Genomic DNA, 26,798 nt, shown 5'->3' on the forward strand with positions numbered 1-26,798 from the left:
CTTCTCCCATTGCCTACTGGTGGTGGTCAGAGGGCCCGGTGGCGCCAGTGTCCGGCAGCCTCGCCTCTGTCAGTGCGCCCCAGGGTGGCTGTGGCTACAATGTAGCTTGCCATCACCAATGTGTGTGTGAATGGGTGGATGACTGGATATGTAAAGCGCTTTGGGGTCCTTAGGGACTAGTAAAGCGCTATATAAATACAGGCCATTTACAGTAGATACCTTTCTGAAATTGCTTTAACTAAGTTTAAGGATATAATTCATCCACTGTTATCTTCTTCATTGGCTTGTGCCAACACTGTGCAGCTGCCCAACTCAGCTCTCACAGAGGTCGATTATCTTGTTAAGATAACAATAATCTTCATTGCGTGTGACTCTGGTTACTGTAGTTCCTCTGAAAGAGGTCATTGTCGACTTCAGGAGGCACAGCACTGACTTAAACGGCCCTGTACATCAACAGTGAGTGTGACCCACACCTTCTGGTTTAGTGGCGTCCTCATCTCTGCTGACATCTCCTGGACAGACATCACAGAGCGGTTGGCAACAAGGCTCAGCAGTGGCTGAAGTTTTTGAGGGTCCTTAGGAAACCCAACCAGAACTCCAAACTGCTGCTGACCTTCTACTGCTCGTCCAGAGCTTGCTGACATACTGTATCACAGTATTGTACGGGAGCATCATGGCAGACAGGGAGAGGTTTCAAAGAGTAGTTAGGGATCGTGGCTCAAGAGTTGGGAGTTCGCCTTGTAATCGGAAGGTTGGACAGTCTCGATCGTTGTGTCCTTGGGCAAGACACTTCACCCACTGGTGGTGGTCAGAGGGCCTGGTGGCGCCAGTGTCCGGCAGCCTCGCCTCTATCAGTGCGCCCCAGGGTGGCTGTGGCTACAATGTAGCTGCCATCACCAGTGTGTGAATGTGTGTGTGAATGGGTGGATGACTGGATGTGTAAAGCGCTTTGGGATCCTTAGGGACTAGTAAAGCGCTATACAAATACAGGCCATTTGCCATTTACCATTTACCAAGGCAGCACAGAAGATCATTTGCTGCCCTCCCCCCTCCCTGATGGACATTTATACCTCCCTGGCTTGCTCAGCAGAGCAGAGCTCAGCAGAGAGCATCATCAAGGACAGCTCCCACCCTGGTTTTGACCTGTTCAAACTGTCCTCAGGAAAGTGCTACAGGTGCATCAGTACAAAGACTAACAGACTCAAGAACAGTTTCTTTTGTTAGATTATTCTGTTATTATATGTTACCTTATATATGTAATCAAAGTAGTTGAATTAGAATACTGCTGTAGATCACATTATACCCTTTAATATAGAGTGTGTGAGCTGTATGTAGTTTAGTTCTCGTTATACTTTTGAGTTAACAGAACATATTCACATATTAGTTCATTAGATAAATGTGCATCACTCTGTATCCTTGATCTGCTGGGAATGTGTTACACTGTTTTCTTGACATGCTTAATTGTTGAATCATGAAGAGAAGATTGTAAGCAGGAGACTCTGTGTCTAAGACAGGGGAGATAGACAGACCACATTCCATACCCCCACCTTACAGAAAGCAGAGAAACAACTGCCGAGGTCATAACTTAGGCGCTGTAACAGAGAAAGAATGTGATGTTTTGGCTTTTACGACTAGCTGGGGGCCACTAGAGAGTATAAAAAGCTGAGCAACCCGTCACCATTTTGAGACATGTGCCTGACCCTCTGGTAGCATCTCTCCCGTCCGGACGTTGTAATGCTCTGACTGTTGAATTGTATGGAAATAAATGATTGTTGATTGAGCATTTATACACCGAGTATTGTCCTTCCTTCAGCCCAAAGATTCAAAGAATTGGGAGATTTCAACACTTTCCAAAAGCCATAACCACCCTGAACTCACACGCACTGACCCCCAACCCTCTATACACAGACTATGCAAATTACCATCACTACTGTGCAATATTTAATACGTGCAATAACCCACACTGTAAATATATAATCCTTATTTATTTTTGATATTTGTATATAGCACAGCAGAACAGTGCATGTTACCATCTGTTCACATCTGCATCATGGAGTAATTGATTCATTGTACTGTACTAGTTTCCTGATGCACAAAACCTTGAACTCCTCCAGAATGGATTTCAAGACGAGCCTTAATTTGCCGCTATTTCCATAGACAACTATGCTGGTCAAACTCTTCTTCTGAGACTGACCCTCAGTGGTGGATATGGGGCACTCATAAATCAGCAGGGGCCAAAGAATTCTTGGCAGGATGCCATGTTAGTATAACCATTCTAACATTTCTCAAAAGACCTTTTTTGCCAGTTTCTTCAGCCGACCCTCAAGCTCCTCACAAGGAACAGCTGCTCCATCTTTAAGTGTGCTCTAGAACATTTTCACCAAGCTCTTAATGGGTTTTCCAAAGATGGTTGGGATGGTAGACTGGAATCTATTGCTCAATTGACATTCCATAAGCTCCAACACCATTGTAATGTTTGCTGATGACACAGTGGTGTTGGGCGCCATCTCCAACAACGGTGAGGCAGCCTACTTGGATGAGGTGAAGAATCTGGCATCGTGGTGCCAGGACAACCACCTCCAGCTGAACATCCGCAAGACCAATGAGCTGGTGGTGGACTTCAGGAGTAAGCATAGAGTCTACAAGCCCCTTATCATCAACGGAGCTCCAGTGGAGAGGGTGTGGTCCTTCAAGTATCTCAGTGTCCACATCTCCTCAGACCTGACATGGTCTGCTCACATTCAGGTCCAGTCCAAATAGGCTAGGCAGCACCTGTACCATCTCCGACAACTGAGGAAGTCCTGGGTCTCTCCAGTGATCCCCAGGACTTTCTATACAGGTGCTGTGGAGAGCATCCTTACACATAACATCGCATCCTGGCATGGGAACAGCTGTGTTAAGGATCAGAAAGCTCTTCAGAGAGTGATCTGTGTGGCTGAACGCTGCTGCAGGACTGTTCTTCCCTCCCTACAGGACATCTACACCAGGAGATGCTGGTCTAGAGCAGCTATTGAAGGACCCATCCGATCCCAGCAACAATCTGTCCCAACTTCTGCAATCAGGCAGAAGGTTCTGCACCACCTGGGCAAAAACAGAGAAGCTCAGGAGGAGCTTCTACCCTCAGCCCCTCCGAGTCCTAAATCAGAACATGCGCACCCCTCCAAAAGCATCCATAAGTGACGGAGACAGGACTTATTCTTGCCACATTCCAGAACGTTCACGGTCATCTCATATCATGGCTGATTCTTCTTGGCCTCACTACTGTGTATATTATCTCGTACAGTAGCGGTTTTTGATACGGGCGACATGGGCGTTTGCCCAGGGCAGCATCGTGGTGGGGGCGGCATCAGGGGCATCGTCAAAAAAAAAAACAAAAAACAATTTGTTCGTACTCATGCTGCCCCGACATCACGCCAGTGCATATTGGGAATGGCATAGGCACCGATCGGTTTTCTGTCGCCCATTTGCTGGGAGTAAGGGCGCCCTCCGTTTGTGAGGTGCACCTGCTGCATGCGGCACAGGGAGGAGAGGGCGGGGCGGCGGGGGAGTCTCAGGCTGGCTGGAGCAGCATCTAATAACCAACCCGCAAAATAAAATAAAAAATAAAAACAAACCAACAAACAGGAAAACACCAGACATCATGATACAGACTTATAATTTGCATCGATGCTTTTTTGAAATTCTATATGCGAAAAGTGAGCACGAGAGCCCTCGGTGCGCCTGCTCGCTGCTGAAGTCAAAGTAAAGTTTATTGTCATCTCCGCTACATACAGTCCAGCATATAGAGACGAGACGACGAGGCTCCAGTTACAGCAGTGCAAGTAAACAAACAATAAATATAAGAAGAGTAAGAAAATAAATATACACTTTAGGACTCGGGATAAAGGATCAATAACAATTTAAAATTTATAATTCAGTTTGATGATTTAAAGTCTCACACACAACCCGTCGAAAGGGGAGGGGCGGCTGCTTCCAGATAGAGCGCATTTCAATCATAATGATGTAAATCCAAGCCCATTATGTATTCATGATTTGAATCCTGGGTTGTACGAAATCCCAGAAATACACCTTAGACAAAGTGAATCTGTGAACTAAGGTGTAGGTCTGTAATGTTATGTTGTGGTGATCCTCAGGTTGAGGGATGGGTGTTCCTACTGGAGTGCAAAATTAAAACCTATGGAAGATGGACAAGAAAAGTTCAAAGCCATCAGGTACTCAGTTTAGAAAAAAGAAGTAGAGGCGGAGAAATGAGCAAAAGATGCAGGTAAGCAGATGTGTGATTGGATAATGGCAGGTCATCCTGAAACAATCAGAATCAGAATACTTTATTAATCCCCAAGGAATTTATGTGGGTTACAGTTGCTCCAAGAAGAAATGGTAAAAAATTGTAACAGTAACAGACTAAACTCCAAACAATACATTATGTTACAGATTTTACACATTTAAGAAATAGCATTAATATATACAGATCACTCAATTATAAATATCAAGGATTAACAGAGGTGATTACAAGGAAATTGACGAGAATATTCCAGAGTAGAAAAGAGCGTGTGTAAAAAGGATGTAATTGCAGTGTTTACAGTGTGTTAGATGGAGGAGTTGTACAGGGAGATGGCCACAGGCAGGAATGATTTCCTGTGTCATTCAGTGATGCTTTTTGCTAATCTCAGTCTCTAACTGAACATGCTCCTGTGACTAGCCAGCATGTCATGGAGTGGGTGGGAGGTATTATCCAACATTGTCTTTATCTTGGACAACATCTACCTCTCAGACACCACCCTAACGGAGTCTAGCTCCACCCCCACAACATTACTGGCCTTGTGGATCAGTTAATTTAGTCTGTTGGCATCTGTGACCCTCAACCTGCTGCGCCAGCATGCAACAGCATAGAGGATAGCACTGACCACAACAGAGATACAACTTAACTCTGTAACTTCTGTCGGTGCTGTGCTTTTTGGAAATCGAATTTCCCAGAGGAACCCACCCGAGGGATTAATAAAGTTCTATCTAATCTAATCTAATCTAATCTAATCAACAACATAACATTAATTAGTAGGCAGAGGGGGTGTTCTCCCAGGGCGCTAAATAGGCTAGGACCGCAACTGATCTTGTACATTACCGTTTGTACTACTCTGGTCACTATGTTGTATGTTGCACTGCTCTGTCAGTACATTGCGGTGCTAATATGGCACAAGACACATTCCACTCGTACACATTTTCAGACTTTTAATTTCAAATTTCCAGATTGTTTTATTTAATTTACTTAATGTATATAATTCACTACTTACTGTATATGATGTCCTCTTTATGCACAGTCGAGGAGTGTTTCAGGACAGATTTCATTTCAGTTGTACTCCTATAACTATGCATGTGACAAATAAAGAATCTTGAATCTTGACGTTGGCCGCTTACATAGGTTAGGTCCTAGGCTCTATAGAGGTTCCCCAAAGAACTCTAAATCAGTTGAATAAATGATTAAGAAACTGGATGAATGGATTGATATTTCGTTATTACTCGGCCCACTGAATAGTATTATAAAGCTGAAACACCTCAAAACTTAATTTGTAGTTTCCGCCTTTATTTTGAAGGTGTTTTCAAACCGGAAATTGTTCTCTTATTACCTGTTATGTGACGGGTGGACGTGAAATGTAGTTAACAAAAAGCTTTTTACTTTATTGACTCTTAGTAGGTGCCCTGAACGCCTCTCCAGGTCGCTAAACTCGTATTTACGGTAAATCGGACATGACATCAAAGTGTGGATAGTGGTGGTGTTTTCCGCATTCCCCAACTGCCTGCGAGCTTCAGGGCCAAGCACACGGCGAAACGGCATTTATGTTCCAGCCTTTCCAGGATCAGGGCAGGAACACATCCGCGAGATACACCGCTTTTCCTGGGAACGTCTTACCTGGAAGCCGGACGGTGAACCTGGGCAAGGAAGCGCTGTGTTGTTAAGGCTGCTTGCAATACGTGTCGATGGTTAGTGAGCCAACAAATTTCTCAGCTGATTTTTTTTTCTTTTTTAGTGGCATCTGTCTTCTTTGAAATATTGAAAGCATCTGTAGTTATTTTTAAACTGTGCCATTTCGTGGGACAAGGAAGTTTTGTGTTGTTTCCCTCCTTTAGAACGGATGGATTTTAGTCTGTTTTTCTACATAAAACATGTCCCAACAGGCTGAGGTCGTATAGTGCCTTAGGCTGTGCAGTCTACACATTTTTTTTATACTGTTACTTGCAAAGAAGTTATTCTGTAAATTAACCAATGGATAGTTTTTATCGGTTAACTTCATACAAAATACATTTTAGTACATTCAAAGGGCGTCAGATCTCTGTACCCACAGCGTTTCAAACTGTTTGGCAGGTATCGGGCGGGTTCTCCAAAACCAGCCTGATCTTATGTATGTTCATTATTTATTGCAGATTCTAGCTTGAAGGGTGGATTTAGGATGAACTAAATAGGATTCTAAATATGTGGCGTTCCCAAAACCACAAAGGGTGTTCCCTTTCTTAAAAAAAAATCTGCTCTGGGGGGAAAAACACTTAAACTTTTAAAAAAAAAGGGGGGGGGGGGGGTATACAATTTTTGGCTCTTAGACTGTTTGTCACATTTGGTGACTTTGTTATTGTGGAAAAACTCATAGTGTACCCTTGGGAACGTTTGGACAAATCACATTCCTCGAGCAAAGGAGTCAGAAGTCACATCACTTGAACAAATGACCAGTTGACAGGAAAGAAAGATGTTGAGGAGATTCTTTAGGGATAGCTGTCTTACAGTTAATGTGCGTTGATAGGTTTTTCATACTAGCATGATTTATAGCACCTATGCATTCGTGTAAAGTCATCTTTAATCTGTGGTAGCTGGCTCACCTTAAGAGGTATTTGGGTTTTAGATAAACACTGTACTAACTGTACTTTGTTTGCTTGTATTTGGTGGTGGTGTTTGCCTGCAGTGCACTACAGAACATGACCTCACATCAGTGTACTTCTGGCAGTAGATCAAGAAAATACTGTACATTTTCTTTCTGCGAAGTTGTGGATTATTATTTAGAAAACTGCAGATGTTTATTGCAGATGATGCATGGCGTCACTGTGGGGGAGCAGAGGATCATCTACATAGCGGTTTATCATATTGTTATTACTCCGACTCAGTGTGACAGTTGTCCACACTGTCTCTCTCAGCCACTCTCTGCATTGACTCAATGTCCCAACCTTTGCTCCACTTCACACTCTTTTAGCTAGCCGTAACTACAGGCGATTTGTGTGTATGTGTCAGTTTGCAGTCTGCTTTTGCCTTTGTCGGGATCTCCTGACTGAGGTCCATATCTAAGTCTCTATCTGGGGAACTTTTCCTTTATGTATATCATCTAAGTAATCATCAGTGAATTGTGCTCTGAAAAAAAGGAAAAGAAAACAAATGAAATGATGAAACAATAATAACCACTTTGGTGTTTACCAGCTTGCTGAAATGCGCCGTCATTGTGGGAACTCCTAGAGCTTAACTTGCTGCTAAGTCATGTGCAGAGAGAGAATGACTCAAGCAAATGGTCCAGAATTGCAACGGGTTGGACTAGTTCTGCTTGGTCAGTTTAGGCAAGGCGCAGTGCGACAGAAGCATCACTGACAAATGGCAGTCAGTCTGCTTAGATATCGGCTGAGTACTAGGGCTGCCACAAACGATTATTTTGATAGTCGACTAGTCACCGATTATTTTTGCGATTAGTCGACTAATCAGATCATCATCCATTGGACTAAAACTACAGCTTATTGCACCAGCAGCATCTGCTCTTATATAACTATCATTAGCTTACAGCTTTAAGTGTTTCAGGTCTCTGCTAACTAAAAATAAAGACAAGATGATAGTTTATTAAATTTTAATGAAATTTGCAGATTGTTTCGGTGGAGTTTAATAAACTCCTTGCTATCTAAAATATAACAGGACACCGGAGTAAATTCTCGAGCATCTCACACTTCTGACAATCAGCTGTCTGCTTGACGTTTATTCAGCTGTGTAAAAACTATAACTTTAATCTCAGACAAACTGATTTACTCAGGAAATAAAATACTAAAAAAAAGCCAAACAATAACATTTTAAGTTATCTAAGTGACTCATATATATTTAACCCGAGTAGCGAAAGACGGCGGTGGGTTTGAAAACGATTTGCGGGGAGTCCGGTGTTCTCACTGCGCTAGTGAGCCTAGCCCCCGGCTCGCTATCGAGCTAGTGGGTAACAGACGTCTCCGAAAACGTCGGAGCGCTTTTGAAAATATGTGGTGTCCTGATAAACTGAGCAGATATTTGAGGTTTACACAGCTACATTCTCGCCTGAAAATATGTTAAACATTTATTTTGTGACCCAGAAAGAATAATAAGAGTAATATTAAAACTAACTAGCTGCCGCCATTGTTGGAAACTGCGCTGGGCCGCGCTATGAATTCTGGGACACAGCTGCTGCTGCTTCTTCTTCTTCTTCTTCTTCGGGGTTTAACGGCAGCTGACATCCTTGTACATGCAATGCTGCCATCTTCTGTTTCAGTCCGTTATTTCACTCTTAAATCCTGCTACTTATTCCAGCTTCAAACGAAGCGTCGACTATTAAATCAGTCGTCGACGATTTTGATAGTACTGAGTACCCAATCTATTTAATACCAAAGCTGTACAGCGTGAAACCGCTTTACTGCTTTGCTATGTTGCATCTGCCGTAGATTGTTTGGAATTATTTACAGATCAGTTAACCAGCTTAATGAACTGAAATGTATGCATGTCTGTTCCTTTTTGCAAAATCGTCACTACATTTTCCAGATCTGCATGTGCTTTTCTGCATCCACTTAAATAAAATAACAAAATTGCTGTCACAGAATTTCTAAGACTGTAGAAAAACAAAACAAGTTACAGCAACTTTCTTTAATTTTAGTTTAATTTTTTCATTTTTTTTTTAAATAACATAGAGAATATCACAAAAACGACCATAATTCAGACCCTGCGGATTGAGCCTGTTGGGACCATAAATGTATTTTCTGCAGTGAGTTTTGAATCTTGTGCCTGCAGTGACATTCCTGTAGCTATTACCGTTCTCGTCATGCTTGGTGAAATGACCAGGGTCGGACAACGTTTGAAAGATTGTGATTGTTTCTTTTAGCCAGGAGACATGATGCACAAACTGACATCCACATTTTATTCACCCTTCCCTGTATGTTTCTTTCATTCTGTATCATATGGGGAAGTACATCAAAGTGTGTAGAGAGAAGTTTGCGACATGCATCTGATGTCATGGTTTCTAGTACAGAGAGTTGTGAGAAGAGAATCAATGGAAGTGCCACAAGCAGACGAGAGAAGTCGTTATTATACAGCACCTAATAAGATAAAAATCCTCAAGCCCAGAAATCGAACCTGAAATGAGGAAGTGCCTCACGTGTGACTCGTGCTTCTGTGAAAGCTGGTGATGCCACTAAGAGGCTTTCATTTTCTCCAGTCTTTAATCAGTTTAAGCTTCTACGTACGTAAAGTTATTATGGGAAACTGCTAAATTGTTTCTTGCTGTGCTTCCATTTTATGTTAATACATTTTATTTTCTGAAATATTGTAAACATTTTGTATGATGGCAGTGTACTGAATGAACACGTAAAATACTAAAAATATACAGCTGTAACATTAAAACTACCGAGGGTGTGAGGCGAATGTCACTGAGCTCATTCTTCTACAACAATACAAAGAATTGTAATCCTACGAATCCATGGCATCTAGTATACTTGTCAATGTTATCACAACACATTCCACATATACAGATTGGCTCAAAACTGTCAAGAAAAGAGGGAGACACATGAGGTGGTAACTGAGAAAATATGCATATATTTTCTGAAAATGTCAGTAACACAATGGAGAAGTAAAATATTAATGTTTGTATCTTTGTGTAGTTTTGTTGTAGTTTTCTTGTGACAATCCATTATCCCTGAAAAAAATTGTTAATGAGCTTAGAAACGCAGCTTGTTAATATATGAAACTGTATCAATAACAAACAAGCATAGCTGAATTAAAAGGCTTGAGCAGTGCACGACATGGTTAACTGTCTCCACTGGTTTAAATATGTAAATATTAGAGATGGCATGATACCACTTTTTTATGTCTGATACCGATATCATAAATTTGGATATCTGCCGATACCGATATGAATCCAATATAGTGTTTTTAATCAATAAAACTGTTTTTTTTAATATCTTGTTCATACTCAAGTTTTAAAAAACAAAACACCAAAGCTATTCTGTTAAACCTGTATGCAAGAAATACACTGCACCCAAAATATTTCATAGTTCAGCAATACTGAGCTAATAAACTTAAACCTGCTCCGTCCTCCCTATTCTGGTATTTTAAAGAGTATTTAGCAGAAATATTAAACAACCTAACTAATAGGGTTGCAAACTCCCAGCAAAAATAATAGGAAACCACCCCCCACCTCATGATGCTTAATTGACGTAATCAACCTTAATTTAATGCATGTGTTTAAAAAAAAAAAAAGGACAGAAGTCAATTATTTTTCAAGAAATATTAAATAGATTCAACATCTTTCTTCAACAGAACTGCAGACTGCACAGATGGAAGAAGTACTATAGCTTACTAGGGTATGTTAGACTTAACAGTTACTATATACAGTAATGGATTTCTACACATTTTACATCAGATTAAAACTTTGGGTGTAAGAGTCAGATAATTATTTATTAAAAGCTCGACATTTTAACTGAGAATAAGAAAGAAAAGTATGTCTTTGTGCCCCCTTTTCCCTGTTCATGCCCTATCGGCCCCCCTGGCTAAACTTTGCTAGACCCGCCCCTGCAAAGTTACCAGCCGTGTAACTGTGTGGACCAAAAACAAGCAAGAGAGACTGGCACAGAAAAGCCGATCAGCTGATCATTAATCAGTTTCACAATTGAAGTAGCAACAGGAGAGGGAGGGAGAGGCAGTCGCTCCATATATTGGTTGTTAAGCTTAACGCGGGAATGCTTTACAAACATTCAGAGATGAACTTACACACTTGCTTTACTTCTTTCTTGGATAACTTTGTCGGAGATGAAATGCTGGTTTGGTAGCGAGGCTACAAATGCTCAACTAGACCACCGACAGGTCTCGCACGCCACAGTCGCTCTATGACGAGATGCATACTGCTCCGACAAGCTAAGGTTATGAGCTGAGTTACGCCATGTCGCAAGTTTTGTGAGGTGCTTTTTTGATATTTAATGGATTGGATTACATTTTTTATTTCTCTGATCCAGTCATTTAGGTCAGTATCGGACCGATACCGATACATAATATCGAATCGGTCCATCCCTAGTAAATATGTGTGAAAAATGAAGGCGTCTGGACCAAACAGCTAGTTAAACTTACTAGTGATTTCTCAGATATACTAATCTTAATGTGCTGGTTGAGCCTGTGCCTGTTCCACTTGCCTAAGGAAGTTATTAAAACTTTTCACACTGCACTCCAGCTTGTATACACGTTTGTCGGGTTGGTTTGTAAGAGGAAATGCTTGCTCGTAATGATCTGTTACGATGATAAATTCCAGAAGCTCATCTACTGGCTAATGCTGATTCTGTTTCCACACAAACTGGGAATCTCAGAACTTTGAATGCAGAGCCAGTGGCAGCATACCTTGCATGCTAATCTCCCATTGGTCCCCCATCAAACACCAGATGTTTATCTGGTCTCTCAGCTTGTCAAGCTTCAGGCATAGTTAACGGGACACAGATATGCTCATGAAATAGAAGCACACAGTTTTCAGTAGGATCCAAGACAAGTAAAGCTTCCAGTAACAAAAGCCAACTGCAGTCAGAAGATGGCAGTAATGTAAAGGATGGGTGGAAGTTTGATGGCAGAACGCTGTTTCAGATTAAAAAAGATCTTTCACATTAATTGTTTCTGATTTCTTGATTTGACCGGGCAGTCGCTGCTTAGTCTGCTTGTCTGTTGGAACACCGCTGCGTTACAGTTTTATTTATGAGTAGATAAAGTATTCATCTTGAACTAGATGACTGGGAAAAGTTCAGCATAAACACATATTGAAGAACCCTGGAGAAATTATTACGTCTGATTTTTTTTTTTTTCTTGCTAGCAAAATGTCGGCTGTATGTATCAGATGTATGCACTGTGTTTGTGTAGTTGTCACAGTACAAGACATTGTGTGGTCTTTTGGAGAACATAATTTTCTGTAATATTTTCTCTTACTCAAACTCAGGTCCAGCTTTGATGTTAGAGTTTGGAGGATCATGAACCCCTTGAAGCTCCATATTAAATAGTTGGCAGTAGGCAAACCTATAACCAAGGTGACCAGTGTGAACCAAAGGAACATGGCTGTCTTCAAACCTGAGAATGTGGAAGACTTCTATGAGATTGGGGAAGTTCTGGGAAGGTATGGATGCAACTGTTTTATGCTCTAGTGTGTTCCAATAGGTGCTCCGCAGTACAGTGATGTATGGTGAGGACATGTACAGATTTGTTTCTTTTGAATACCAGCATATTGGATTTGAAATAAGCAGGATTTCAGCCTTAATTTGATGGTGCTGATACCCCAAAAAGCTCTCTGAGTAATAAGGTAAAACAAAGAAGAAACGATAATCCTATGTTAACTCACAGTCATACAAAGTGAACGATTTACATGCATTTAATGCAACCCATACCAGACTATTGCAAAATGACCACAGAAACCTCTGTGCTTGTGGGCTTAACAAACTTCCCATTTTGAGCAATTATACTGCAATTCCACTATAAATTATTAATCACAATAGGAATAAAAGCTCTCAGAGACATCAGTCTCCCAGTCATGCCCAGTATACTGTAACAAGAGCTGTGTCCTCTGCTTTTTTTAATGCCTGCCTACAATAACCTGCAGCCTTGTACCACGTATGGTTGGTCTGAAACCATATTAACGAGGTGATGCGTGTGAAAGTAAAATTCCCTGTTCCCATAGTAGCAATCACGGCAATATCGCACTATGGGATGCAATTCAACTCAGAATCATTTATCTCATTCCACCACTCCTGATTGGCTGGTGATTGCAACAACTACGTCAGGCAGAAACTCCCACCCTTCAGTAGCTTGTGCTATTACATAGCCATTATTGAAACACCTCTTCAAGCTTTGGCGCATATCTCAACCTATATTAGGCTAGCTAGCTATCTTACCTGTCCATAGACAGGAGTGTTTAGCAAACTTCCTGTCGCTGGGTGCTTGATACCTTTTGCTCGTCTCTGCTGAAACCAAGTCTGCACCATAGATTGGGCGTCGTGCTCTCCACTAAGGCGGTTTAGTTAGTACGGTTTACCACACTAGCTAACACTGTTGTCCTTTTCTGCTGAAGTTAGTAAACCAGCTAACTCGTTGTCCTTGTTGTTAGCACCATAGATAGTGAAGGTGGACAGAAACTTGCAGAAACTCCGGGGCTTGACTCTAAGCCCAACACTGTGATGAGGAGGAGGGCATACCAACCTCTCCTGCTCAAAGCATGAATATGCAAAACATGTGCAAATACTCTGTGTGTCGGCTAAATATATCGTGGCTCAGCATCATAACAGAAACCACTGGATCACGTTATGCAGGGAAGAAATTGCCCCTGGCCACCTGAGCGGCAGAGCAGTTACTCAGAGTTTTTCCGAAGCTAATACTCTTGTGTAAGGACCACCTGTTCAGCAGCAGAAGGCTGTGAGGATATGGTGATTAGGCCTGACCCAAATGTCTGGGAAGACTATTTGTTTTTACTTTAGCAAAAAAAAAAAAAGTCATATTTTTCAGGACACGGGATTTTTGATGCATGCCAGGCTTGGTGTTTTTTGTGAATTCTGTCCTTCCCCTGTACAGTGGGCATTTTGGCCAGGTTCGCCAGGTTCGGGAGCGGACCTCTGGGAACTTTTGGGCAGGCAAATTCCTGAAGATTCGGAAGGTTGCATGCAGCCGTCTTGGCCTGGACAGGAGCAGCGTGGAGCGAGAGGTGGAGATCCTCCAGGCTGTCCAACATCCAAACATTGTGGCTCTCAAAGATGTTTTTGAAAGTCGCGCTGAAGTGGTGCTCATTCTGGAGCTGTGAGTTGACAAATATCTCCATAAAGCGTAAACACTTCACTGTTCTACCTACAAATTTAAACCTGTTTTCTGTTAATGCAAATCCTCCCCCTCCACCATAACATATGGGAAACAAACCATAGTATGAGAAAATATATATTTGCTACCCTATCCTGTTCTGTACAGGGAAAAAATGAAATGTTTAGCAAGTGTCTCATTAAAACACTTCCTGCTTAGTGTCAGTGGAGGGGAGCTGTTTGACTTTATTGCTGAGAAAGAGAACCTGTTGGAAACTGAGGCCATTGAATTCATGAAGCAGATACTGGAGGGTCTGAAATTCATACACTGCAAAAACATTGCCCACTTTGACCTCAAGGTAAGTATACTTAGTTACATCTATCTTTTATATTGTGGAACAGAACATTTTCAAAGTCATGGTTTCCAACATAACAATTTTCGCCACATTCAGCCAGAAAATATCATGCTGTCAGACAAAGTGTCAAAACCTCCCAACATCAAACTCATAGACTTTGGCCTGGCTCACTTGTTTCACCCGGGAGAGGAGTACAAGAGCACAAGTGGTACTCCACAGTACATTGGTGAGTATTAAGCTGTATTAAAAAATGGTATTTGGCATTATGTTTTGGTGAAATGTTAATTATCAGTTTAGTTTTATTTTACAATGCATAAAACATGTTTTTATTCTCTGACCAAAGATCATCCAAATCTTTCTTTAGTGTGACTCATGTTTGCTGTCACTGGTCTGGTATAGCCTCACAATTGTTTCAACTTTTGTTGGGCTTTTTGCTTTTTCCCACGTTTTAAGGTTTGTGCCTTTCATGAAACTGCTGTAAAGATGACCAAAATAAACAGTTTTAGTTCAAGTAATGTTATCTTAACCTACTAAGAACTTTCCATGTGTGTTTTTGTGTAAGGCACACTGGATGCTTCCAATCAGTGACAGTCACAAGGTTTAGTTGGTCTTGTTGTTCATGATTACCCTGTCTTTATCCACTGAAATAAATCGTTGTTTGTTCTGATGAGCTTTGGTGCGACTTCCAAACCAGTTCAGCAGTCTGATCACCCAGCATCCCAATATGCTGATGTAGCGACATCCATATCTTAAATATAGGCTGTGGTCAAGCATTGAAGAATTATGTTTAAAATGGACCAAGACTCCATATTCAATTCAATTTTATTTATATAGCGCCAAATCACAACAAAAGTCGCCTCAAGGCGCTTCATAGATACAGAGAAAAACCCAACAATCATATGACCCCCTATGAACAAGCACTTTGGCGACAGTGGGAAGGAAAAACTCCCTTTTAACAGGAAGAAACCTCCGGCAGAACCAGGCTCAGGGAGGGGCGGGGCCATCTGCTGTGATTGGTTGGGGTGAGAGAAGGAAGACAGGATAAAAGACATGCTGTGGAAGAGAGACAGAGGTTAATAACAGATATGATTCAATGCAGAGAGGTCTGTTAATACATAGTGAGCGAGAAAGGTGACTGGAAAGGAAAAACTCAATGCATCATGGGAATCCCCCGGCAGCCTACGTCTATTGCAGCATAACTAAGGGAGGATTCAGGGTCACCTGGTCCAGCCCTAACTATATGCTTTAGCAAAAAGGAAAGTTTGAAGCCTAATCTTGAAAGTAGAGATAGTGTCTGTCTCCTGAATCCAAACTGGAAGCTGGTTCCACAGAAGAGGGGCCTGAAAACTGAAGGCTCTGCCTCCCATTCTACTTTTAAATACTCTAGGAACAACAAGTAGGCCTGCAGAGCGAGAGCGAAGTGCTCTAATAGGGTGATATGGTACTACAAGGTCATTAAGATAAGGTGGGGCCTGATTATTTAAGACCTTGTATGTGAGGAGCAGGATTTTGAATTCTGGATTTAACAGGAAGCCAATGAAGGGAAGCCAAAACAGGAGAAATATGCTCTCTCTTTCTAGTCCCTGTCAGGACTCTTGCTGCAGCATTTTGGATTAGCTGAAGGCTTTTCAGGGAGTTTTTAGGACTTCCTGATAATAATGAATTACAGTCGTCCAGCCTGGAAGTAATAAATGCATGAACTAGTTTTTCAGCGTCACTCTGAGACAGGATATTTCTAACTTTAGAGATGTTGCGCAAATGGAAGAACGCAGTCTTACATATTTGTTTAATATGTGCATTGAAGGACATGTCCTGGTCAAAAATGACTCCAAGGTTCCTCACAGTGTTACTGGAGGCCAAGGTAATGCCATCCAGAGTAAGAATCTGCTTAGAGACCATATTTTTAAGCTTTTCAGGGCCGAGTACAATAACCTCAGTTTTATCTGAATTAAGAAGCAGAAAGTTAGCGGCCATCCAGGTCTTTATGTCTTTAAGACATTCCTGCAGTTTAACTAATTGGTGTGTGTTATCTGGCTTCATGGACAGATAGAGCTGGGTGTCATCTGCATAGCAGTGAAAATGTATGCTATGTCTTCTAATGATGCTGCCTAAGGGAAGCATGTATAATGTAATCCAACAACATTCAGTCTGGGACCACACCAATGGACTTTATAATAAATGTAGGCGCTTTACTTTGGCTGCCTTAGTGGAAACAATGCTGGAGGAAAAGGAGGGAAAAGAGCCAGGACCCTCTGAATTCACTGCACCACCCCTTCCTTGGAGCTGAGCCACACCCCACCATATACCCACCTCCGAACTCAGGCCGGGCATTTCCCATTCTGAGAGTTTTTGGCTTATGTAATCAACCCCCTTTTTGAAAAAGCCAAATAAAAGTGTGTGGAATTGGTAAAATCCGTACAGAGTGGAAACTCTGGAGACAAGGGAATATGCCAGTAGCACTTAGTCAAATCCAGTGTCATGAAAAAATGAGCAGTACCAAACCGGTCCAGGAGTTCATTGACCCATGGCATGGAATAAGCGATATGCTGTGACCTCAATCATCTTGCGGTAGTCAACACAGAACCCAATAGACCCACCTTTCTTTACCACCACGGAACTATGGAGGTATACCATTCGCTGTGTGACGGAGAGGAACCGCATTGAGCAACCAGATTTCCCAGGACATTTGTCTGGTACTTGGCCTGGTCCTGGGGCTTCCAAGTTGCTGTCGGTGCACTGTTGTCTGCTCCCGCTCCATGGCAGCCAGCTCTGCGACCGCACCGGCTGCATGGTTCGTGGGTCCGATATCTTGTCCTGGGTAGTTGGGCGCCACTGTAACACACATTTGTGTTATGTTAGGTTCCTGGCGTGCTGCTCAGATAGTGTAGGCGTGATCTGATGATGATCCCCAGCTGTGTTGGCCAGCCTGTCCTGGAACTGCCCTCTGTACCCACTGCACCAACCCTCTCCACAGCTGAGCCGCAGACCACCCTGCGTGCTATAAGAACAGCAAAGCATGCCATACTGGAAAGATTCTACATTTCTTCTGTGACCCTGGTAACACTTTATGGCAGAGGATTCAAAGATAACAGATTATAGGGCTGCTCCTCCGCTTTGTGACAACAACCTACACTGTCTAAATTACAATAACATTTTCTGTAAATTTGCAACATATAATACCACCACTACACCAAAAGCCAGTCTTCACCCTGATCAAAAAGAACTGAATCTCAGCGTTGCTAATATCTGTAAAACCCCGAAGAGAGTGAACGCACCAGGCATTCCAAGACGAGAACTGAGAGTGAGTGTGCTGACCCATGGGCAAATGCGTTATGGACATCTGTAACACCTTGCTGGTCTGTCACTATCATTCCAGTGACACAAAATTCACTGTCACTTTTTTTTTAATGACCACTGTCCTGTTACACTAATTCCCATAACGATGCGCTTCGAGAGACTGGTAAAGGACTAACTACATTATCTCCTCACAGCCCCCTGTATTTGAATCATTACAATTCGCTTTCCAGCTGAACCCCTCCATTGAGGTCTTTTTTTCTTTTCACATGGGCTTGGCACATCTGGAACGGTCACGTGCAAATGCTTTTTGTTGCATTAAAAAAGTGCCTGGATGAATGGGTAAATGAATAGTGCCTTGAGGCAACTGTTGTTTGGCACTGTATAAATGACACTGAATTAAACTGAAATGAAAGTGGGTGAATGAAGCAAGTTGTAAAAAGCGCTTTGAGTGCTCAGAGTAGAAAAGTGCTATATAAGAACCAATCAGTTTACACATTATAAAGACCATAGATCATCACAGGAATCACTGGTTTACATAGTGTAGAGGGTGCCACACTGAAGTTATTTATGTTTTGTGCTTAGATGTAGTTCCATATTGCTGTTTTTCTTTTTTTAGATATAAAACTTTTTGCATTCATTAAATGACAGAAACAAAAATCATAAGCTACACTGTTTTAGAGATGCTTGTGGTGGAGATGTCTGTTCATGACTCATTTTATCAGAATGTTGTTGACTTACAAAAGCAAACTTTTCAGTTTCCTGCTCATCTTTTACATTGCTGGCATGCAGCATTGTTATGAGTTTTTGCAGTAAGTTTCTAAAGATGGAAACACTTAACATCAAGTTGTTGGGAAACTATCCCTGTGATAAGATGATGAAGGCTAGATTCATATATATTTTAAAATCACCTGAGAAATTTTGACTTTTTTTGTGTGATGGACATTAATTATGGTAAATGGCCTGTATTTATATAGCGCTTTACTAGTCCCTAAGGACCCCAAAGCACTTTACACATCCAGTCATCCACCCATTCACACACACATTCACACACTGGCTACATTGTAGCCACAGCCACCCTGGGGCGCACTGACAGAGGCGAGGCTGCCGGACACTGGCGCCACCGGGCCCTCTGACCACCACCACTAGGCAACCGGTGAAGTGTCTTGCCCAAGGACACAACGACCGAGACTCTCGAACCGGCAACCTTCCGATTACAAGGCGAACTCCCAACTCTTGAGCCATGATCGCCCCATTACTTTCAAATGTTTACATTGGCTATTATTTTGTGATCACAGCCAGTCTGATTTTCAGTGAGGGAGATAAACGTACGTTTTGCAATTTATTAGCAATGTAGATGTATTATTATTATTATTGTTGTTATTGTTGTTGTTGTTGTTGTGATGCATGCACAAGCATCCAGCTAAGAAAATTCCAAAAAGTTGATTCTGTTAATCTGGATGTGGCATACACATACCATTCTAAATTCATATAAAACTGAGTTTCTTGTACTCGACCCCAAAAATCTGAGAAATATGGTAGGTGACCAGTTGCTTAATCTGAATGGCATTACATTGGCTTCCAGTAATACTGCAAGGAATGTTGGAATCATTTTTGACCAGGATCTGTCCTTCAGTGGGCTTATTAAACAAAGGTTAGGACTGCTTTCCTTCATTTGTGCAATATCTCTAAAATGAGAAACATCTTGTCTCGGATGGTTAAAATGCATTAAAATGTGTTGATGATGCACAATCATCCAGGTAAGTAAACCAAAAAAGTTGATTCAGTTCATCTGGACGTAGCGTTTTCAGTGGAAGAAACATTTCGTCAGTCATCCAAGTGACTTCTGTAGTCTCTGCTGACTGGAGGTTTGCCCAACTGTATAAACAGTACATTTGCAAAATGACTGAACCTAACACCATTGATGAACAATGGGCTGTGAGGTCAGATCGTTGACATGCAAATTGTCATGTGAAAATAAACAACAGATTCCTTATAAGGCTATCACACAAACTTAAAAGTGGAGGATAAGAGATCCTGTGTTTATATCTGACTTTACGTGCTTAAAAGCTGCCAACAAAAGTGTTTGTTGCAAGTTTAAGGAGCTTTACTTCTGCAAATATTCTACTAAAGTTATTTAGAATCGAATCATCTAAGTTAATAACCAACCCAACACAATTTCTCTATCTTTCTCCACCTCTGCAGCCCCTGAGGTCATCAGCTGCCAGCCTCTGAGTACAGCAGCAGATATGTGGTAAGCATTCAGCTCCAGCGTGTTCAGGCCTGTCGTGAGCATTACTCTCTGCACAATATTTGAGTTGGTCACAGCAGAATAAACACAATTATACAGGATTTAAACAAAACTGAATCACTGTGTTTTTCTTACATGTTGTCATACAGTAGAGTTTTTTTTGTTTTTAATTTACGCTTCATGTCTGCCTGTGCCTTGTTTCATGTTTCTTCAGGAGCATTGGAGTTATTACCTACATATTGTAAGTTGTAAGTGTTTGTATGTTGGGTGGCTTCTAAAGTACATAATTTATGGATTGTATACAAACATCTTTTGATTGTATTTGGGCCTTTAAAAGTAAAGGTAAACTTTTTCAGTTATACTAGATGGGAAATTGAAGAAAAAAAAAAGAAAGAAAGAAAGAAAGAAGGAAAAGAAAACTATTAATGTGTTTTAATGCTCAGATGAAGATGTCAGATGTTGACATGTTGTAGTTTCACTACTAAAGTGTATTGTCTTTTCTCAGATTGAGTGGTTTGTCACCATTCCAAGGCGACACTGATGAAGAGACTCTGGGAAACGTCATTGGCATGAAATACGAGTTTAATGAGCACTACTTCAGCCTGACAAGCCCCATGGCGAAAGATTTCATCCAGAAACTGTTGATGAAGAATCCAGAGTATGTCATAAAATACAATATTTTACTTGGGCACATTAGTCTGAAATTTAATGTATTCCTCTGTTCAGTGATTAGGGATGTAATAGTGAACATCAAGATTAGGACTTCATGTCAACTAGTCCCTTCACACTAAGCACCAGGTATCCAGAGTCTAAATGTGGCTGTCCAGCTCGTTGGTGTGCACTGTACACCAACTAATGAGACACAGAATGACAAACAGAACAACGTTTGTCAGAAAGATTGGGGAAAATTTTCTTTAAGCAAACATCCCGGTGTACTTAAGACCCAGCCACACTGTCAGACAAAAACTGGTTCATCCTAAGGACAAAACTCCAAAACACAAACTAAACAACGTAGTGCATGCTGTGCAGTGCAGTAAGGAGTGCTCAGACCTCTACATTGGTGAAACCAAACAGCCCATCCATAAACACATGGCACAACATAGAAGAGCCACCTCGACAGTGCAAGGCCTATCTCTCCACCTAAAAGATAAAGATCACTCTTTCGAGGATGCCAATGTTTACAGTTTGGATGCAGAAGACAGATGGTTTTAAAGAGGAGTAAAAGTAATTTTACATTTTTATGACAAGACAAATGCATTCATCTACCAAAGGTCATGTGAAATACACTTAAATCATTGTTATCTTAATATTCTTTAGTTTGTTTGACAGCATCCAAAAATCATGGAATGTTCTGCCAAACTTTGTTTTCCTGCTACTTTAGTAGTTTAGGTTGTAGCAAAAATGCTTAAGGATTATTACAATATATTAACTAATAGTCCTTTTCCATTAGTACCTACTCGGATTAGATTGGCGTGACTTAGATTTTTTTTTGGGGGTACCTGGTGCCGGGTACATTATTAGTACCTACCTAAGTGATCCAAGGCAATCCGAAAATGTGACGTCAACAGACTGCATTGGCTAGTCAGTATGGTCACTCTATGAGTCATGCGAGCATCTCGTTTACATAAATCAAAACCGCCGTTTTTGAAACCCGGCAACGAGAGAAATGGCCTGATAAAAAGCCATACATCGAGCAGTAGGTACCGTTGCCTCCATGTCCTCCGTTCATGTTGCATACAAATAACGTCATGGGATGTTCGGCCGTGTTGTACCTCATGCCATTAGGTGAGGTTGTTAGTAATTTAAAACGGATCAATCTGAGTAGGTACTAAAGGAAAAGGACTATAAAAATAAATAATGATCTCTCATCATTCCTTACACGTCAATGCATATTGCAGAGACAGAATGACAGCTGAGGAGTGTCTGCTTCATCCATGGATTAAGGTTAGCACCAGTCTGTCATTTCTTCTGCACTACTTTTGTTGTTGTGTTACCGTGTTGTCAGCCATACATGTTGTCATTGTTTCAGCCCATCACACCTAAACAGGTTGCCAAAAGAAATCGATCCTCAATTAATATGAAGAACTTTAAGAAGTTCAATGCCCGAAGGAAGTGGAAGGTGAGTCTGGATATTTATGTTAAGAGACATTTTAAAGCATATTTTTGTGCGTTAGACCAGCAGTAAAACCAAATTAATCCATGTATACACTTTTAAAGTTCTGTAGCTGGTGTGGGCAAAGTTAGGATTCAAATTTTATTATATTATATATTATATTTATTATAGGATAGCCACCTTTAGCTCTCGCCGAGCAGATTGTAACAAGCAGCCAGGAAAACAGACTGGGTGGGTTACCGTGAGGAGAAAGCGTAGTCCTAAACAGAAGGCCAGGGTACACTACCAACCTGTTCACGTCTCTAACAGTTTTTGCCCAGTCTGGGACACACCCACCGAGAAGAATTCTCTGGTTCCTGGTGATACTGTTTTGAGACACGTGAAGTTAGAGACACAAGCAACCATAAGGAATTGTCTTCCAGAGGCCATTCATTGTTATCAGGATGTTCTAAAATCTAAAACAAAATCTTATTGTCCAGGACCTCTGCTACTCCTAGCGTACCCTCACTATATATTTGTGTGCATTAGCCCTGTCTGGCACCCTCCTTAGCAATGGTTAAATCCTTATGTAATAAAGAGGACATATGTTGTACCGTAAAATACTCCATCATGGTTACATGTTACGAAAAAGTATTAAAAAAAATACCACTTACGAGGACATTATTCTGCTACTTTTGTATCGAAATTTAAAACGAATGAATCAGGTAATTCTTTGTTTTTATATTCATCAGGTCCCAATCAGCCCAAATAGCAAAGAGAAATTAAAAATGCCATGAAAGAGTTTGGGTCTTAGGAGGTTAAAGTTCACATAATGGGTTAAAAATGAACGTTACCTTAGAAGATACTGAGCTGATGTTATTTGTGATGGATGTAAAACATTCTTCCCTGTCACCTTCTAGATGTCTTACAATATGGTGTCGGCATGTAATCGGCTCGTAAATTTGAGACTGCCGCGTAAAGACACCCTGAGTCCAGATCCACTACAGGTGAGACATATTTAACTGAAAAGTGGAGTTAAATTAAATGGAGAATCTAAATGTGAGTGCGAGTGGTTGTCTGTCTCTGTGTTAGTCCTGTGTCAGGCTGGTGACCCGTCCAGCTGTTACCCTGCCTCTCACACTGGTAGCTGGGATAGCCCCCCCCAAACCCTCAGTCAGCCCTGTAGTCCATATGTCAAAGTGTCCTTGGGTGAAGTAATGAACTTTAAAACTGCTCAGATGTCATCAGTGTGTGTATGGTACTGTTGAATTACTGTATTTTTCGGACTACAAGGCGCAATATCAATGAACGGGTGTATTTTCATACATAAGGCTAATAAAGCGAAACAAAACTGTCAGATAAGTCAAACTTTATTCAACTCATTCACAATAACTCTCAACATTGTTCAGTTGTAACAATAAAATACAGAACAATACACTTTTTCAGTTCATTCCTCTTCCTCAAATTCTTCATCTTCAGGGTCTGAGTTTAACAGTTGGGTGATTTTGGCCCGTAAGCACGTCTCATTATGGGGTCCTTATACACACACCATAATGTTACATTGAAGCAGAGTACGTATGACTCCGCGAGGCTCCTGACTACGGTAGCCGTAATGCTCCAACAAGCGGTGCAGCTGTATAGCTTAGCAAAGTCGTACTAAAACATTTTGACAGATTTGTGAGCGTCGTGTACCACGTAAAGATGTTTCAAGGTCAGTAAGCACAACCAGAGTGTCGATTTCTGAGAAAATTAAAGGATTTTAAGTGTGCCTTATAGTCCGAAAAATACGGTAAGTACTTTATGAATAGGTGTATGTGGCTGTTATTGTTAAGTGCTATTGATAATGTGCATGAATACATTTCTGAGTTACAAAAGGTGGGAGTAGAAAATGTTAATACGTGGATGGAGTCAAAGAAATAACAAAGACTGTTTTAGAAGTGTAACGTCAGAGTTGAAGTTAGGTACATGTTCAAATGATATAATTCAAATCTGCAATACAAGCTTCATGAGGCACAGTCACGTAGATTTGTAAGTGAAAAGTGCTGACAGCTGTAATGATGCTTTTCTGCAGCGGCAATGTGAAAGCGACGTAGAGGACACTGAGAGCAAGCCGGCCTCGCTGCTACGGCGAAGACTCAGCAGCAGTTCATAGAGTTGAGCAGAGGAATGCAGAGCAGTCCAAGCTGAAGATGAAGATGAGGCTCCCTGAAACCAAATGATTTCTGTTACCTTGTTCGAGTGTAATGGGTGAGCTAATGTTGTTACACACTCGACATTTCAGAAGTGCCTGGAACAGAAGCGTGTCCTCATTTGAAGTGTGTTTCTTTACGAAAGACATTTAAAAAAAAATCAGTTGGAAACTTTGGGTGGGCTGTGTAATAATGTCTTCAATGATGCTTTATCAGCTGTAATGTATGTGGATGGTTACGGTTCTTGAAATGTCTCTGATAACAAAATGTGGCCAGAAAAGCTTTTTTCTGTGCGGAGCAACCTCAAACTCATGTTATACCCGTGTCTTCCACGCCTTATTCAATGACGGTAATGCTTCATGTCATCAGCCAAATGGAAATGCTCGGCCTGTTTTTAATGTTACCAAGTGATGTCCAGCAACTATAGACTACAACATGACTTATACCTGATTTTGGACAGCTCATGGCAGCGCTGGCAAACACAAATACCAATGTTTTCATTACCTGTTTGTTTATGTTGAAACTGCTTCGCTAGTGTTAGGAAAGCATCCCCGTGTCTTTTCTAAAAGACTGCTTCACATAATTAACAAAAATGTGAAAGTTAGAGTTTTTCCTGTTTTAGCAACTGCCTCCATTTTTCCGGCCGTTATATCACAGTTTTACACTCGCTCATAAACAGCTGTTGTTTTTACAGTTTTTCAAAGTAACCACTACTGTCATTTTCATGTTTGTGTAAGGCTGAAAACATTGGAAGGTTTTTAAAAATGTAATTTCTTACATCTCACCAACTACAACTACCCGAGATGAACAGACTTCAATCTACTGCTATTATTGTTAGGTTGTAAGTGTTTAAGATTTTGTACTGCAGATGAAAATATACAATCATACTCTGTTCTTAATAACTTATAAGCACTGCATTACTTCTCTTGTGATGTATCATTTTGAAATGGCTTAATCATACACGTGCATGTCATTACATACAACAATTTGTATTTTTAATGTCATTAAATGTCTGTTTAATGACATGTCTGCTGGCTTCGTCCGAGACTTGAACAATTAGTATTTTTAAATACTGCCAAATTTCTCACTTTGTCTTTTTCTCAGCTGTGTCTGCCTATTTAGGAACTTTCTTTTAGCTGCTGACGTTACCATTAATACCGTTTCATGACAGTAATGAGCTATATTTGGCTATGTGACCATGTCGCACTTCTTTTAACTAAGAATCAGGAAGTTGTCTTCTTCTGCGATGTTGTGTTTACAGACAGCATTTTAATCCTTTTTCTTTTCTGGGTGTAAATGTGACAGGGCTCGGTGCTGGTTCAAACTGTATAAGCTGCTTCAAGCATTATTTGTGAAGAGTCACATTAAATTACTAAAAACATTAACTAATAATGCTGAGATGTATTATTTTAACAAGCCTTAATTATTTTCTAAATAACTGAAAGGAATTAAAATTGAATTCATACTGAATTTACTGATGCATAACCAGAGACCCAGAAGAATTAGTTTTGTTTAGATAAGTAAGAAAAACAATCTTCCCCAAAATTGTTTATTTCTTTTTAAATCTTCTTTCTCTTAAAATGGGCACCAGGTCTTATTTTATCATAAAGTGATAAGATGGCTGAGTGAGACAGAAACACATTTTACTCAGAACTGTGGAAGTGAAATCAGGAGGTGACGTGGGGGAGGACTGTACCAGAATATACGGGTAAAATAAGTACAGAACATGTCACCAAAGGGGGGGAAGAAACGTTTTGAACACGCTTGCTGAAGTGTATTTAATATTTGGTACAAAAGTCTTTGTTGACCGCGTCAAAACACCTACTGTGTGGAGAAACTAGTCAGATGCTCAGGTGTGATTTTAGCCCGTTCTTTGTGGAAGAATGGGCTAAAATCACACTTCTTCTTCTATGAACTATGAGTTTTAGTTCTTTCCATAGATGTTCATTTGGATTGAGGTCAGTTGATTGGCTGGGTCATTCCAGGAGCTTTATTTTCTTATTCTGAAACCAATGGAGAGTTTCCTTGGCTGTGTTTGGGATCATCCACCCTTATTTCATCTTCATCATTCTGGCTGCAGAATTTTGCTGATTTTTCTTCCTTCACTTCCAAACCATGAAGTTCCCACCTCCATTGGTAGAGTGTGTTTTTTGGGGTGATTTGCAGTGACGTGGTGGGTATTATGCCATCCAAGGAGTTCCATTTTGGTTTCATCTGACCAGTTGATATTCTCCCAGTATCTCCCAGGCTTGCGTACCGGCCATGGTAGTTGAGTGCGTGACATACTGTTTGCTTTGAAACATTCGTGCCTGTTGAGGTCTTTCTGTAGCTCTCCCCAGGTGGTCCTTGGACAACTCTGATAATTAGTTTCATTCCTCTGTCTGAAACCTTGCAGCGAGCACCTGGTCGTGGGCGATTTCTGGTGAAATTATGTATTTTCCACTTCCAGATTATGGCCCCAGTAGTAATGTGACACACTGTACTGTACTGTACTCTACTGTATGTGTTGAGAAATCCAGGAAGTCTTTTATGAAGCACTTCTTGAGGTCGAGTGAAATTAC

The 26,798-nt window shown here is 41.0% G+C and overlaps 1 protein-coding gene across 1 annotated transcript; it reads left to right on the top strand.

The window, feature by feature from the left end:
- Positions 1 to 5,615: 5,615 nt before the first annotated feature.
- Positions 5,616 to 25,629, top strand: LOC146683743 (death-associated protein kinase 2). The gene is made up of 12 exons (XM_085445748.1): positions 5,616 to 5,976; positions 12,219 to 12,392; positions 13,838 to 14,059; positions 14,276 to 14,414; positions 14,508 to 14,637; positions 19,911 to 19,959; positions 20,171 to 20,197; positions 20,462 to 20,614; positions 21,855 to 21,900; positions 21,986 to 22,075; positions 22,969 to 23,055; positions 24,120 to 25,629. Exons 2-12 carry the CDS (start codon positions 12,331 to 12,333, stop codon positions 24,198 to 24,200), a joined length of 1,086 nt encoding a protein of 361 aa, XP_085301874.1. The 5' UTR covers positions 5,616 to 5,976; positions 12,219 to 12,330; the 3' UTR covers positions 24,201 to 25,629.
- The last annotated feature ends 1,169 nt before the right edge of the window (positions 25,630 to 26,798 follow it).

Source organism: Copadichromis virginalis, linkage group LG22, assembly GCF_057382275.1.
Source record: "Copadichromis virginalis isolate Kocher_CV1m ecotype Utaka linkage group LG22, C_Virginalis_male_GT1.1, whole genome shotgun sequence".
NCBI classification, from domain to species: Eukaryota; Metazoa; Chordata; class Actinopteri; order Cichliformes; family Cichlidae; genus Copadichromis; species Copadichromis virginalis.